The sequence below is a fragment of the Magnolia sinica genome, chromosome 16, assembly GCF_029962835.1.
Source record: "Magnolia sinica isolate HGM2019 chromosome 16, MsV1, whole genome shotgun sequence".
Taxonomy (NCBI): Eukaryota; Viridiplantae; Streptophyta; class Magnoliopsida; order Magnoliales; family Magnoliaceae; genus Magnolia; species Magnolia sinica.
In genome coordinates, this window is record NC_080588.1 from 69,764,957 (window position 1) to 69,779,792 (window position 14,836).

The window sequence follows — 14,836 nt, forward strand, 5'->3', positions numbered from 1 at the left end:
GTAATTGCATTGCAATTACCATGTTGGATTCAGTCAGACCTGATCCAGTTCAATACAAGTGACGTCCTCACTGACTCAACCCCTACTCAGTCGAGTCCCAACTCAAAAGAGGCCTAAACGAGTCGACCTGAGTCCAGAGTCTTTTAACCCTGGTAATGCATGACCAATTACCATGCAATGAGTTGTAGGTGAACGAACATCTTTTCATAAAGCTACTGTAACTCGAGAGAGAGAGAGAGAGAGAGAGAGAGAGAGAGAGAGAGAGAAATGGAAACAAAAATGGCAAACCAGTCTCCCTTTCAAAGCAAGTGCAGCATTACACAAGCCCAAAACTATGAGAATGCAAGAAGATTACAAATTTCAACAGAAGCCAACAGTTGAAATCTTAAGAAAACATCACAAGAATACACAAAGACTACAATCAAAGATCTCTTAATTGTCGAAGATTCATAGGAGATATGGACTTGGTGTCTCCATCGATGAGTTTCTTAGCTATTATTACATTGGCAGCTTCACTAGGATGGTAGGGATCCCAAAACACATACTTTGAACGGTCATCACACAAAGAAGAAGTGGGCCCACATGGAATGACCCCTTGGAATTGGCCTCCATTACCACAACAAGCAGTGCTTGCCGATCGGAAACCTATCATCAAGCATTGAAAAAATGGGTGAAAATTTATATTGAGGCTGGTTTGGTTACCATAAAATTTTTATTCAGCTGGACTATTTTTCACACATCTGTCTAGACTTGTCCATTAAGTGGTGTTTGGATGTTCAATCAAATTATTGCAATTCAATTCAATAAAAAAAGTAATACTATTATGAAGGATTAACCACCTATTAAGGCTCTACTATCATTTCAAGTCCAGCTTGGAATGGACCCAATTGGAATCAAGGGCTCGTTATGAATTCCAATGGTCCTTTCCTACTGTGGTCATAATTTCCTCTATAATGAATTGAATCAATTGCAATTGAGCATCCAAACAGCCCTTAGCCTAAGCAATTCGACTACAGGCAATGCTGATACTATCGGTGTGACTTAGAGAGAAAGTGGCACTGACCGTATTTTTGGTAGTTAGCGATGAGTTCCATGACCAGATCATAGACATTGGCTAGGACAAATGTGGCCCCAGGGAGATTTTCATTTAGCTCAGTCAGCAGATCTCTCAGTCGACCGTTGTATTGGAGCGCTAGCTCGTTGGGCAGCTTCACACATTGGTCCTTGGTAACTTGGTTGATGGTCTTTTGATAGGGAATGCATCCGATGGGCCCCACATTCCCTATCACAAACTTTCGAGCGTCCAACTTGTAAAGCCTCTGTGGAAGAAGTATCATTAGAACCCCTAGAAAATAAGTGATATGTGAACACATGAATACATGAATAGAGAGAGAGAGAGAGAGAGAGAGAGAGAGAGAGAGAGAGAGAGAGAGAGTTAGTTACTGTAAGCTGAATCCTGAGATTGCTGATGAGATTGTCAACAAAAGTATCAGGAGTTTCAGATATCCTCTCTCCAATGGAGAGGACTGGTAGGAGATAGTTGTTTAGGAAATCATTTGCTCCTATGGTTACTGAGAATATGGACCTCTTCATCACATACTCTCTTGCCTTTGACACTCCAAGCAACCCATCCAACTGTTTTCTAGTTATGTTGAAGTAATCCACCTGAATATCCATCCCAATTCTCCCAACCTGCCAAACACATCCACCTCTCATTTCAATTCCAATCCATGCACTGTCCTGATAAAGTCACAAGTTTTTAAATGAGATTGTAAAAAGGGAGCCATCCAATGTGAGTTAGCCACACTTAACATGTGTTGTTGATCGGACGGTCGTGTCGTGAGGTGTCACGGCCACCATGTTGGATCCAGATCAGACCATTGTGATTTCGACTCATATTGGATGTACATTTGCCAAAATGTAGTAAATTTGGACCATCGACGTACGATTTACTAATTTTACATTGTCCATTTCCCTTGTGGCCATTAATCGAATGATTAGAATCACTCAATTAGTGTGGTTTTTAGGTATGATCCATCCACACAATTGGGTAGCCTAATTGGATCATAGAAACATGACCCAAGATCCAACAACTGTCTTTTAATCTACATGTGTATGTTGAATGGGACTGATAACAAGTATCTTTAAATTGTTCATTCTCTATATGTAAGAGTGGCCCACATGATGACTGGACTAAGCAAACAGGCCTTGGCCTTGGCTCGGTATTTTTACCACATACATTTCAATCGTGGCTGAGATCCAGGCCATTCATCAGGTCCATTAGTCAAAAATCACATTTATCTGATGATTCTAATCAAGGTACACATGCAGCCCACTAGTGGATGCATTATCCTGATCTTTGGGACAGGGTAAGCTCATAGTGGGCCTAACTTAATGAATGTACCTGATCTGGCACATGTGCACTCCTGCACGTGTGACAAGGGGCCCATCTTAAACTCATGTGATTCCAATTAGATCAAAGGAAAGAAAATTACAAAAATTCTGCCTGTCTGGTTCATAATCCCTCCACCTCCTGATGCATAATTCACACCATTCAAGATAGTGGAGCCCGTTGCATTTGGGGACAGAAAAGGTAGTGCATAGGTCGGTTGTCCCAATTCCTCTCCTGCATCATTATTCAAATTCAAATTCAAATTAATTAAGGTTGAAAAAATAAATAAATATTGTGCACCTTCCACCATCCATTCAAGATGAGCAGAATCTTAACAAGCATTTTAAAATAGATTTTTGAAATTTAATAATTAAATGGTGGGAGCTAATGTGAATACCAATCCTCAATGCTCCTTGTGTGCATTGGAAACGGCAATAAGTATGGGCATATCCCCATCACCAACAAGGTCTGGTGGGAATTCTTTCAAGTATTTCAAAATGAACTGTTGATCATTTATTCTTAAAGGGTGGGAGCTAACGTTAGCAGTAGGTAAGACATAACTCTCACCAAACAACAACAACAACAACAACAAGGGTGGGTGGGACCTTGGTGGGCCCTTTCAAGGACACCCTCAAAACAGGCCTTTGATGCTGGAATGGTGTTTTGCTCCCAACTCTAATTTTCATTGGGTATAAAAATGTACTCTCACAAATCTCATCTCATCTCTTAATCGGTATCAAAAGACCAGCTTGGTGAAAACTAATAGAATTGATTTTTATCTAATTCACTGAAGCAGATGTGAAAACCCATTTCACACAAGTGCATCTAAACGGGTGTAAAGATCATTTAATAATGTGCTTTTGAAAATTTAGGTCTGAATGGTGGGAGCTAATGTGAGCACCGACTCTTGGAGCGCATTCATGCACATTGAAACCGAGAGTAGGAACAATCTCCTATCACCCAACAATGACTGGCGGGAAGCTCAACGAGCATTAATTCAAAATGGGCTGTCAAAAGCTGATCATGTTTACGTAGAGAATTGAGAATTCGAATTTGTTTGAATTCTGAGAATGAGAATGTTGTGAATAGAAATTCGGTATTTTTCAATGGCAACAACGTGCGTAAAGAACTGTGTAATTTTTGGATGAGGACAAGCATTTTGATACATATATAAATAAATTGATCCAATTCAAATTGTTTCTTTGGCCCAATTATCCATTAGAAGATTTAGCTTGTATGAATCGCTACTGGTTTGATACCAATAATGGCAGTCATTTCGGTATGTCAAGGATACATATGTATCTGAGTCAGAATTAGTTGATGGTGGATTTCCCATATATCTATATTATCATATCCGGTATAGATAGTAGGAGCAATATGTATGGCCATTGACGTTGTGCCTGAGGGAGATCTCTATAGATGAGATAACTCTCCCAACCTTTATCGGTGAGCCGGTCATCTTGATGTCAGTCACATCATAATCTTGGAAGTAACCATAACTTAAATTCAAAAACCCTTTATTATTATTATTATTGCTTTAAACAGTGTATAAGTCATCATATTAGGACATTTTCTAATGCCCAATATATTTTTTTTCCAAAAAATAAAAAATCCGAATTGGATGATCATAACCATCAACCCATTTAATGGGTCTCTAGTCATTGAATGGGGTCATAGTGGCACGTGTGGGTGCTTGTTTGCCCGCAATGTTTGCATTTGACTGTAAGGTGGCAATGAGCTGGGTTCATGCCAGGCCAGGCAGGTAACCTGGCCCATTGCCACCCTTACGCATGAGCCAGAGAGATATGGAGACTCACCAACAAGATCTCCAATGGTCCTCCCATTGGTGTACCGTCCCGTTGGATTCCCCCCGGAAGCCTTAAAATCGATACCATTAGGCCGGATATTAGCCTTCGATAACGTCGACAGGAAGTTGTTATTTCCAGCATCAACTAGTGAGTCGCCGAAGATGAAAGAAGCCCCAAGACCATGACCATCACCTCTACCCACAGGGACCCAAGCCACAGCCAACACCAACACCAAAACCCAAGTGATGAAAGAGGAGTCCATGGCTTTGGCTTGTAAGCTCCACACCTCGGTGCAATGTTACACGTACATCGTTAAGACCATGCAACATCACTTATCATGCGTTTATACTCATGAGAAACCATGAAAGAAAGCTTGCATGGGTGGGCCATTCATTGATGGAGTTGGAAGTTGGTGTGACTCATTTTAGTAGGGAAGGGAGGAGGTTGATGAGAAGATTCGTAGAGGTGGTTTATCAATACTGGGATATTGTGATTGCGTGATATGGTCCATTTTTATTTCTTTTGAAATAAGTCAAGTCTTTCAAGGGTCAAAGAGTGATGTAATTTATAGAAATGGTCCTGTAAGTTCTAGTGCTCCTATTTACATTGGCTCGTTTAGTACAATCGATTGATCTGAACTGTCCATCTGGTCCAGAACACATTTCACAGGCTACCATTTAAAAATCAGACTTACTGGATGGTCCATTCCATCAGTGATTTGGCCTTGTTTTTGGTAGTCATTTTTTTCTAGGCCATGTATGGGATAGATGAAAAAGGTGATTCTTTAGAATCATGAGCTATCCACGATGGTTCTTGTTTCCTGTAGTGTGGTCTACTTGAGATTTGGATCTACTTCCTTTTTAGGATCCTGTCGTAAAATGAGCTGGCAAAATGGATGGGTGGTGTGGATATATAACACGAACATCAAGGTATGCCCTACGGTCAGGGATTCACCCACTAAGCTCTTACCCTCGACTCACCTAATCAGCGCCCAACAAATGGATGGATCAAATTGTTTATTGAATGCTGTTTTTAGATAGATGAATTTGACTGCCCATATTAAAGATCATTGATCAAAGGGTTAATATTGCTCAGATTGGTGTGTATGCATGATAACCCATGAACTACGCATTGGATCTAATGAACAGTCTAGATCAAATGATTAGGCAGTGTTAAGTGTCCAAATGCAAGTAAGAGCACTGTAACTTAAAGTTCTTCGAGAGCACTGGAGCATTCTCGATCATTGAAGCATGTGTATGATTAATAATTTAATATATGCAAATGTAGGTGGAACCGATTAGGTGAGAAGGTGGCATCCTACCGAGGGGAGCTGACTAGGTACAGTCCTTATGTTGGCCTACCTTGATCTATGTATTCTAGATCTATCTTATCCGTCCGTTTTGTCAGCTCATTTTATGGCATGAGCCTAAGAACCAAGAAGATATGATTCTCAAGTGGACCATACTATAGAAAACAGTGGTGATTGACTACCCTGCAATTAAAAACTTCTTGGGCCCACCGTAATGTTTCTAATGTTTATTTTCTATCCAACCTATTGATAAGGTCACACAAACTTGGATGAAGGGATATATATATATATATATGAGCTTGATGTAAAACTTTCATGGCTCATTATTAATGGTCAGTCACCATTGTTTCCTATGGTATGGTCCACTTAAGAATTGAATCTTCATCATTTTAGGACTTATGCCCTAAAATGGTCCAGAAAAAAAATGATGGACAGTGTAGATGTAGAATACATATATCAATAGTAAGTACCACGCCGTCTAGGGTGAAGCCAGGGCCGCACCTACTCCGCTTCCCCTAAGGAGAAGGGAAATGGATTGGCTACTCCCCCTGCCGCCCGCCCCGTGGCTAGTGGTCGGTGCTCTGTGGGCCCCAGCATGATGTATGTGTTTCATCCATTTCGTCCATCCATTTTTACAGATAATTTTAGGGCTTGATCCAAAAAATTTAGAAGGATATAAATCTCAAGTGGACCACACCACAGGAAAACAATAGTAATTGGATATCCACCATTAAAATTCTCCTAAGGCCCACTGTACTGTTTATTTAACATCCAATCTGTTGATTAGGTCAAACAGGCTAAGATGAAGGGAAAAAACAAAGATCATCTTGATCCAAAACTTTTATGGCCCCCAAAAGGTTTTTAGTGGTCGACGCTCATTCAACACTTTTTCCTGTAATGTGGTTCAGTTGAGATTGGGATATACCTCATTTTTGGTATGGCATAATAAAATGATCTGGAAAAATAGATGGACGGCATGGATGAAACACATACATCATGGTGGAACCCACAGAGCACCGACTATCAGCCATTGGCGGGTGGAGTAGCCAATCCGTTTCCAACGAGAAGGGCTAGAAGATGCAGGTGGCACACGTGGCACAACGTTTGACATCCGGGCCATTCATCAGATGGGTGCCCGTGGACACACCCTGGCATGATAATCAGGCCAGTCTGATCATGGATGGGCCCAACACGTGAAATAATTTTATTTTATTTTTTAAAAGACGGTTGCAAAAGAGATGACCAAGGTCATAATCTACACATGATGCGTGGTCCACCTGATTATTGCGCCAGTTTGATTTTTGAAGTACTGAGATTCACCCATGAGCTGTATAGTCAATGATATGTGATGTTTGCTAGCTGGGTGGTCCAGCCCAAACAAGCACTTTATAAAAGCCCAAGGCTGGAGCCCGACGTGGGTCTAACACAGCAGGCTCCAGACCGAGCTCAAAAAATTGGTTGGACTCGACCCAGCTTGAAAATTGATCAAATCCCTATATTTCCTAGGATGAATATTCCTAATCCGTAAATTGATCAAGTGGGCCACACATGTGCAAAGAATTCAGCTTGTGTGCCGAACCAACAATAGGAAATGAAATTCACATACATGAAATCGGAACGATCGGGTTAGGACAAGCTAGATGGTATAAGCCCAAGCTAGACCTAAAAATTTATTAGGCCACAGAAGCTAGGTCCAAGCCCATCCCATACGATAAGATAATTGGAAATGCTCAGTCCAAAACGTGCCCGGCAGGCCATTGGATCCATCCACTAACTCATATTAGGATATAAGCTCATAAAATAAGCAGATGCAAATCTCAGGTGGGCCACACTATAAGAAAAAGCAAACATTAAACACCTACTATTCAAACTCTTCTTATGTCACAGAAGTTTTGGATCAGCATTGTATTTGTGTTTTTAATTCATATAGATGAGGAACACCTTACGAAGGGTTAAGTAGCATAAAAACGTCACAGCTAAGAATTAAGGATCTAATAGTGGGCTTTTTCATCCCCACTATTTCATGTGGCCTATTTGAATTTTGGATTCTATGCTTGGCAGAAGCATGGAATTTTTATTTATTATAATGTAATTAGTCCACATTATTATTTATGTTGTTATCAATGACATCGTCACTCATCAATATTAAATGATGATGTGACCCAATCACACCGCAACCAGCACAAAAGTCTGATGGTGTGGTACATGTACTGCAAAGTGGAGGGCGGACCCTCCGGCGCGGACTAGGTACTTCTCCGCCTGTTCGGAGCTGGGATAGGCGGAGGATCTGAGGGCAACTGAGTGTCTACTGTAATGTTTTAATTTTATCCACACCGTCCATCCATGTTTTCTATATCATTTTAAATTATTAAAACAAAAATGGAAAAGATCAAAGGCTTAAATGGACCACAAGGTGGGGATTAGATTCCTACCACTGAAAAATTCATGGGGACCACGGAAGTTTTGTATCAATAAGATATTTATTTTTTCAATTCAAACAGGTGTATATGACCGTATCAACAGGTTGAATGGGAAATAAAAAACATGGTGGACCCTAAGAAGGTTTCAACGGTGGGCATCCTTATCACCGCTGCTTCCTGTGGTGTGGTGTGGTCCAATTGAGTGTTGTACTATCTTATTTTTTACTAAATGCTCTAGAATGATATGAAAAAATGAATAGACGGTTTCGATAAAATTAAAACATCACGGTGGACCCTCAATGGCCCTCAGAGCATCCGCCTGTCCCGAGCTCCGAACAGGCAGAGGGTAGTACCTAACCCGCGCCCGGACACTCCTCGACCTCTGAGTTGTAAGCCGTTCAAAGGACATCAAAGTTACATGGGCCACATAAAGATGTATTTATTTTATATATCCACCCATTTAGGTGAGATCATTTTAAATCATTAGCCAAAAATTTAGTCATATCCAAAAGTCAATTGGACCACATCACAAATAGCAGTAGTGTCAATGATTCTCACTGTTAAAACGTTTGTAAGGCCCATCATAATTTTTATTTTCCATCCATTATGTTCATAAGGTCACACATACATGGATGACGAGGAAAAACAAATATCATATTAATCCAAAACGTCTATAACTCCCAAAATGGTTTCAGTGGTAGGTGTTCAATCCCCCACTACTTTTAGCAGTGTGGTCCACTTGACTCAACTCCCCAAGGCTCTAACCGAGTCTCCTCAAACTGGGACCACATGTTTTTGACCATCCAGACCATTGAAATTGTGAGGCAGAGCATTTGTTGGACAGAGGAGATGTCATACACACTCCCACTGGGTCTCAAAAATGCACATCTTCACCAATTTTTAGAAAATAATCCAGCATCCCAAAGATGTGATTGATCAAGGCATTTTTTTAAAAATGAAATCAGAATTTGCGAGGAAATATATCATAAAAATAAAACTCCATCCTTTCAAAACTTCAAACTTAGGGTTGTCAATGGGCTAATGGACTGAACTTGATTTTAACGTGTCTGGATCATATTCATCGAACATGTTAAGAAATTCAAACAGGTTTAAGTCTCACCTTTTTACCTGGTTAAAAATCAACTAACTAAATTAGGTTTTTGCTTAGTCACAAATGTGTAAGAGAAGCCATTTTCACACCATGCACATGTCAAAGTGGCACATGTGTGTGTGATCTAATACTTGCATTAGGTGTGCCCAACCAGGTGAATGCTCTTATTTGTTTTAAAAGCCAAACTTGAAACCAAGATAGAAAAATATAATGAGTTTTGGAACTAATCGGTTATGAACTTAAGTTTTCAAGAACTAGACCCGGAGCAGAAAAGAGCTAAACTAGGTAAGGTATGAATCCAAAATGAGTCCAACCTGATGAGCCCAAGTACAAAAGGACGAGCAGCATGGTGATATCACCAAAATTAAGAGGAGAAAAAAGAGGGTTTTTCAAATACCCATATCAATGATAGGGTATTTCCATTTACCCACATCAAAATGTTAACTTTTGAGGCATTTTGGAGGCATTAACAACCATTAAGATTACATGGTGATACTAAAATGTTAAAATGACAGTCCATCGGTATGTTATTGTTGCAAATGCCCACTTTTTTCATTAATGGTCATTATTAACTTTTGAGGTATTTCGGGCTGATTTGATTTTCTAATTTCCTATTAAATGCAAGGTAAGGGCGTGTTTAATTTTCTAAACCATCAGTGAATACAGTGCAAATGGACTAATGATTATTTCCTTTGGTAATTGTGGCATTATTACTTATGCTTGATTTGACAGTTACATTTTTAAACTCTAAAACTGAGGACACTGTGAAATATATTTGGAGCCCACCTTGATGTATGTGGCTTATCCACACCATCCATTTGTTATGGCAGCTAAATTTAGGGCTTCACCAAGAAAATGAGGCCGATACAAAGCTCAAATGGACCACATCACAAGATTTAAGGAATCGAACATCTACCATGAAAAACTTATCAGTGCCACTATTTCCTTTAATGTGGACCACTTGAGTGTTGAAGCAGCCTCATTTTTTGGCTCATGCCTCAAAATGTTATGCTAAAATGGACGGACAATGCAAATATATCATATATATCAGGGTGGGCCCAAAAATTTAAACCAGCCTTTTAGACTCAGGTTTTGAAACTGAAATGTAAGTGTACTTTCAATCGGGCTAGAGGAATAATAATTACTGATTCATAGGGCATTTACATGTGATTTGGAAAATCAAACAGGTCCTAAATGAGCAATCATAATCATTTTCAAGTGTTTGTTTAAATAGGAATTATAGCTCATCATTTTAAAATTAGATGCACTTGTAAAGAGAGGTAAAGTAAAATGGAAAGTGGATTGACTCTTGCCCGGCCTGATGATCATTTGTCCAGGCGGGGCTTTGCACGGCTCACCATGATGCATGGGTTTTATCCACACGATCCATCCATTTTTAAAGACCATATTAGGCTATGAGGACGTGTATTGCATCCTACCTTGGCTGGTCTCCGGTTGGGAATAGGTAGCAGCTTTGAGTGGCCACCGTGATGTATGGGTCTTATCCACATCGTCCATCCATTTTTTTCATATCATTTTAGGATATAAGCTCAAAAATGAGGTAGATCCAAGGCTGACCTTATCACAGGAAGCATCGGTGATAATGATTCTCACCGTTGAAACTTTTCTAGGGCCCACCGTGATATTTATTTGCCATCCAACCTATTCATAAAGTTACATAGACCTGGATGAAGAGAAAACATAAATACCCCGGCTCAATCTAAAACATTTGTGGCCCCCAACAAGTTTTCAATGTAAGAGTTTAATCCCCATTGTGTATAGTCCACTTGAACGTTGGATCTGCCTCATTTTTTGGTTTGTACCCTAAAATGAATATGAAAAAAATGGATAGATGGTGTGGATAAGACCCATACATTACGGTGACCGCTCAAAGCTGCTGTCCATTCCCAGCTGGAGACAGGTGGGTCCAAAAAATAAGGAAAATACAAGGCTCGAGTGGACATAGAGTGGGGATGAATGCTCACTATTAAAAACTTATTGGAGCCACAAAAGTTTTTGATCAAGATGATATTTGTGTTTTTCCCTTCGTCTAGGTCTATTTGACCTTATGAATAAGTTAGATGATAAATAGAGTTACTGTGGTTCCTCCAGAGATTTTAATGGTGGGCATCATTATCACTGTAGCTTCCCTTGGTGTGGTTCATTTGATCATTGGATTTGACTCAATTTTAGCCTAACATATTAAAATGGTATGAAAAAATGGATGACCAATGTGGATAAAAGCCATACATCATAGTGGACCCATAGAACCCCTCCTTAGGTGGATTTTGGTTGAGGCCCGCATGACACCATCAGCAAAATGTATCCATTGCATTTTCACATTATAAAATTATGGAATTTTACGCTAAGTTTAAAATAAAATAAACAAGGGAACAAAATTGTCCTCCCAGTCCAATGTATATAATGCCACCCCGTGATTACAAGAGTAAATAATCACAATACGCAATAAAATCATAAGCATGTGTTTGACATCCAACCCGTTCACAGTTGCACACCAACATGATGAATAGATAAACTAAAATTATTGGAGATCCAATTATAAGATGGGCCAATCTATAATAAATAATATACACCACTCAAAACATCCAAATTCAAGTGCGGCCCATCTGATGATTTGATTGGGCTGATTTTTGTTAAGTGCTATCATCACGGGGAGTACTGCACATGTTGGATGGCTTCGGTGTTATACAAATACACCATGCCCCACAAATCTCAACTTTCACTAACTTTTAAAGAAAAAACTGGATGAGAGAAGAAAAAATTGGATGAGAGTATCCATATTTTGTCTTTTATTGCTTGCGTGCAGGCACGTAGAAGAAACCAAAGGTGGCAGGAAAAAAAAGGCCCTCCATACAAAAGGTTTATTTGCATACATACGTGCATACGTAAAAATAAAAGGGGATAGCAATATCAGAGAGCAAAAATTCTAGAATCTATATCTTGAAATAACAATATATTCTGCTCTGTATTTTTTTTTTTTTAATTACATCTTGCTGCCTGTGGTGCCCTTTTGTTTTACAAAGAAGAGAGAAGGAGAGAGGAGCTCCTGTTGGTGTTGGATGAGATTTGTTCTTCGTTTTTTTTCTTTTTTTTTAAGAAGAGGAGCTAGCAAAAAGCAGACCTGTGTGTGGAGGCTGAAGACCTTAGGAAGGAGACACACTATTTAGTAGCCTTCATAGATGGGTGGAGGCGGCGATGCATAGGAGACCCCGAGAGTTGGTGGGAGAATTTCGTAGGAATCAGGTGGGGGAGGTGCTGATACAGGAGTAGGATGTGGAGGAGATGGAGATGGAGATGGTGGAGGTGGTGGAGATGGGGATGGCGGGGGAGGTGATTGGACAGGCGGCAGTGGTGGTGGGGGTGATTGGACCGGCGGTGGAGGTGAGGGAACTGGGGTTGGAGGGGGTGGGGAGAATACAGTCAGTGGTGGAGGCAACTGAACTGGGGGTGGAGGTGGTGGTGACTGAACCGGGGGTGGTGGTGACTGAACTGGAGGAGGGGGCGATTGAACTGGTGGTGGGGGTGACTGAACTGGAGGTGGTGGTGAGTGAACCGGCGGTGGTGGTGACTGAACTGGAGGAGGTGGCGACCGAACCATGGGTGGAGGTGACTGAACTGGAGGTGGTAGCGATTGAACCGGCGGTGGTGGTGACTGAACTGGAGGTGGTGGCAACCGAACCATGGGTGGAGGTGACTGAACTGGAGGTGGTGGCGACTGAACCGGCGGTGGTGGTGACTGAACTGGAGGTGGTGGCGACCGAACCGGCGGTGGTGGTGACTGAACTGGAGGTGGTGGCGACCGAACCATGGGTGGAGGTGACTGAACTGGAGGTGGTGGCGACTGAACCGGCGGTGGTGGTGGCGACCGAACCATGGGTGGGGGTGACTGAACTGGAGGTGGTGACGACTGAACCGGCGGTGGTGGTGGCGACCAAACCATGGGTGGAGGTGACTGGACTGGAGGTGGTGGCGACCGAACCATGGGTGGAGGTGACTGAACTGGAGGTGGTGGCGACTGAACCGGCGGTGGTGGTGACTGTACTGGAGGTGGTGGCGACCGAACCATGGGTGGAGGTGACTGAACTGGAGGTGGTGGCGACTGAACCGGCGGTGGTGGTGACTGTACTGGAGGTGGTGGCGACTGAACCAAGGGTGGAGGTGACTGGACTGGAGGTGGTGGCGACTGAACCAGCGGTGGAGGTGGTGGCGGCGACAGAACCGGGGGTGGAGGTGACTGAACTGGAGGCGGTGGTGACTGAACCGGTGGTGGCGGTGACTGAACCGGTGTAGGAGGCGGGTGTGTGAATTTCTTCTTCTTTGGAGATCCACATTTCCACTTACTACAATCAACTGGCCGGTTCACTATCGGTTCACACATTTTCCCCGTCTTTTGCTTAGGCCGGTCCGGCAGACAGTTGCCATTATCATCAAGAACAATATCAGATCTCGACGACGCCACACATTGGTCAGATTGCCCATTGAAGTAGTTATCCGAGAATGTGAAATTCGATAAGTTGGGAAGCTTGCATATACTATCAGGCACGAATCCTGTCAGCATGTTATGTGAAATATCAAACTCCGACAAGCTCTTCAATCCAGAGAAACTCTTCGGTAATATCCCACTAAAGGAATTCGAACTCAAATCAAAGATAGAAACATTTCCTAGCAACCCAATTTCCTGAGGTAGACATCCAGATAATCCATTGTTCATAAGGATGATCTCATTCAATGTATTTCCCATCTGTCCTATGCTGCTTGGAATACAACCTTCTAGCTCGTTGTTGGCTAGAACCAAAACAGAGACTGGCGAATTTCCTAAATTTTCTGGTATGTGGGAAGTGAATCTGTTGTTATTTAAAAACAGAGCATCAAGGTCTTTTTCAAATAGCTCCTCAGGCAGAGGACCTTCGAATTCATTGAAACGGAGGTCAAGATACTTGAGGTTTGGTAAACTGAGGACTAGTGATGGGAAAGGTCCAACAAAACGGTTATTACTGAGATCGAGTTCGTGGAGGAGTTGGAGATTGGAGAAGCTTTGGGGGATAATTCCACAGAAGCGGTTGGAGTTTATATGGAAGACAGCGAGATCGGTCATGAGACCAATCTCGGCCGGGAGGTGGCCGGCGATGTCAGCTTCGTTAAGATCAACGCTGGCGACGACATTGACGGAAGAATCATCGAGGGCGGAGGCGCAAAAGACACCATTGTAGGCACAGACATTAGGACCGACCCAATTTCCGGTGGTGTTGAAAGGGTCGGAATAGATAGCTTTTTTCAAAGCTTGGAGAGCGATGTAAGCTCTTTTGATACGTTGGTTGGTGAAGGTTACTGAAACGTCGACCTTGAATTCGAAATCGTGAGGGAGTTTTCCATCTTTAGGCATGGAAAGAAGCTGACGATGGGCAATGAAGGCGGCCTCAGCATCGGAGAGAAAGGAAGCTGAGGAAGAAGAGAGAAAGAAGAGAAAGAAGAGAGAGAAGATGATTAAGCAGCCTGAGGCCTGCATTGTCGAGGTCTGACCTCCTTAGAGAGGCCTAAGGCTGCTATACATGGAATTTGGAAATGAGGGAGATTATGGGCTTGTTATAGTTCTTGAAATGAAGGGATGGTTAGGGTTTGAGAGGTTGATGTCTTTCCTTTCTCTCTCTCTTTTCTTTTCTTTTTTTTCTGTTTTTTCAGTTGCTTTCTTGGCGGGGTTTGGACAACCGGAATTTGTGAGGTTTGTTTTACACCATAGGATGTAAGGAAAAGCTGCCTTGTTTTTCGTTTGCTGAT

General features: G+C 41.8%; 2 protein-coding genes across 2 annotated transcripts; both read right to left on the reverse strand.

The window, feature by feature from the left end:
* Nucleotides 1-297: 297 nt before the first annotated feature.
* On the reverse strand, nucleotides 298-4,581 carry LOC131228986 (GDSL esterase/lipase At2g23540-like). Its single transcript, XM_058224836.1, has 5 exons — nucleotides 4,210-4,581; nucleotides 2,496-2,626; nucleotides 1,444-1,692; nucleotides 1,064-1,319; nucleotides 298-645 (listed from the first exon to the last, which is right to left on the reverse strand). The coding sequence occupies exons 1-5, from the start codon at nucleotides 4,460-4,462 to the stop codon at nucleotides 422-424; spliced, it is 1,113 nt and encodes a 370-aa protein (XP_058080819.1). The 5' UTR covers nucleotides 4,463-4,581; the 3' UTR covers nucleotides 298-421.
* A 7,365-nt stretch (nucleotides 4,582-11,946) lies between these two features.
* LOC131229122 (pollen-specific leucine-rich repeat extensin-like protein 3) lies at nucleotides 11,947-14,567 on the reverse strand. The gene has a single exon (XM_058224996.1). It carries the CDS (start codon nucleotides 14,565-14,567, stop codon nucleotides 12,225-12,227), a length of 2,343 nt encoding a protein of 780 aa, XP_058080979.1. The 3' UTR covers nucleotides 11,947-12,224.
* Between the last annotated feature and the right edge of the window lie 269 nt (nucleotides 14,568-14,836).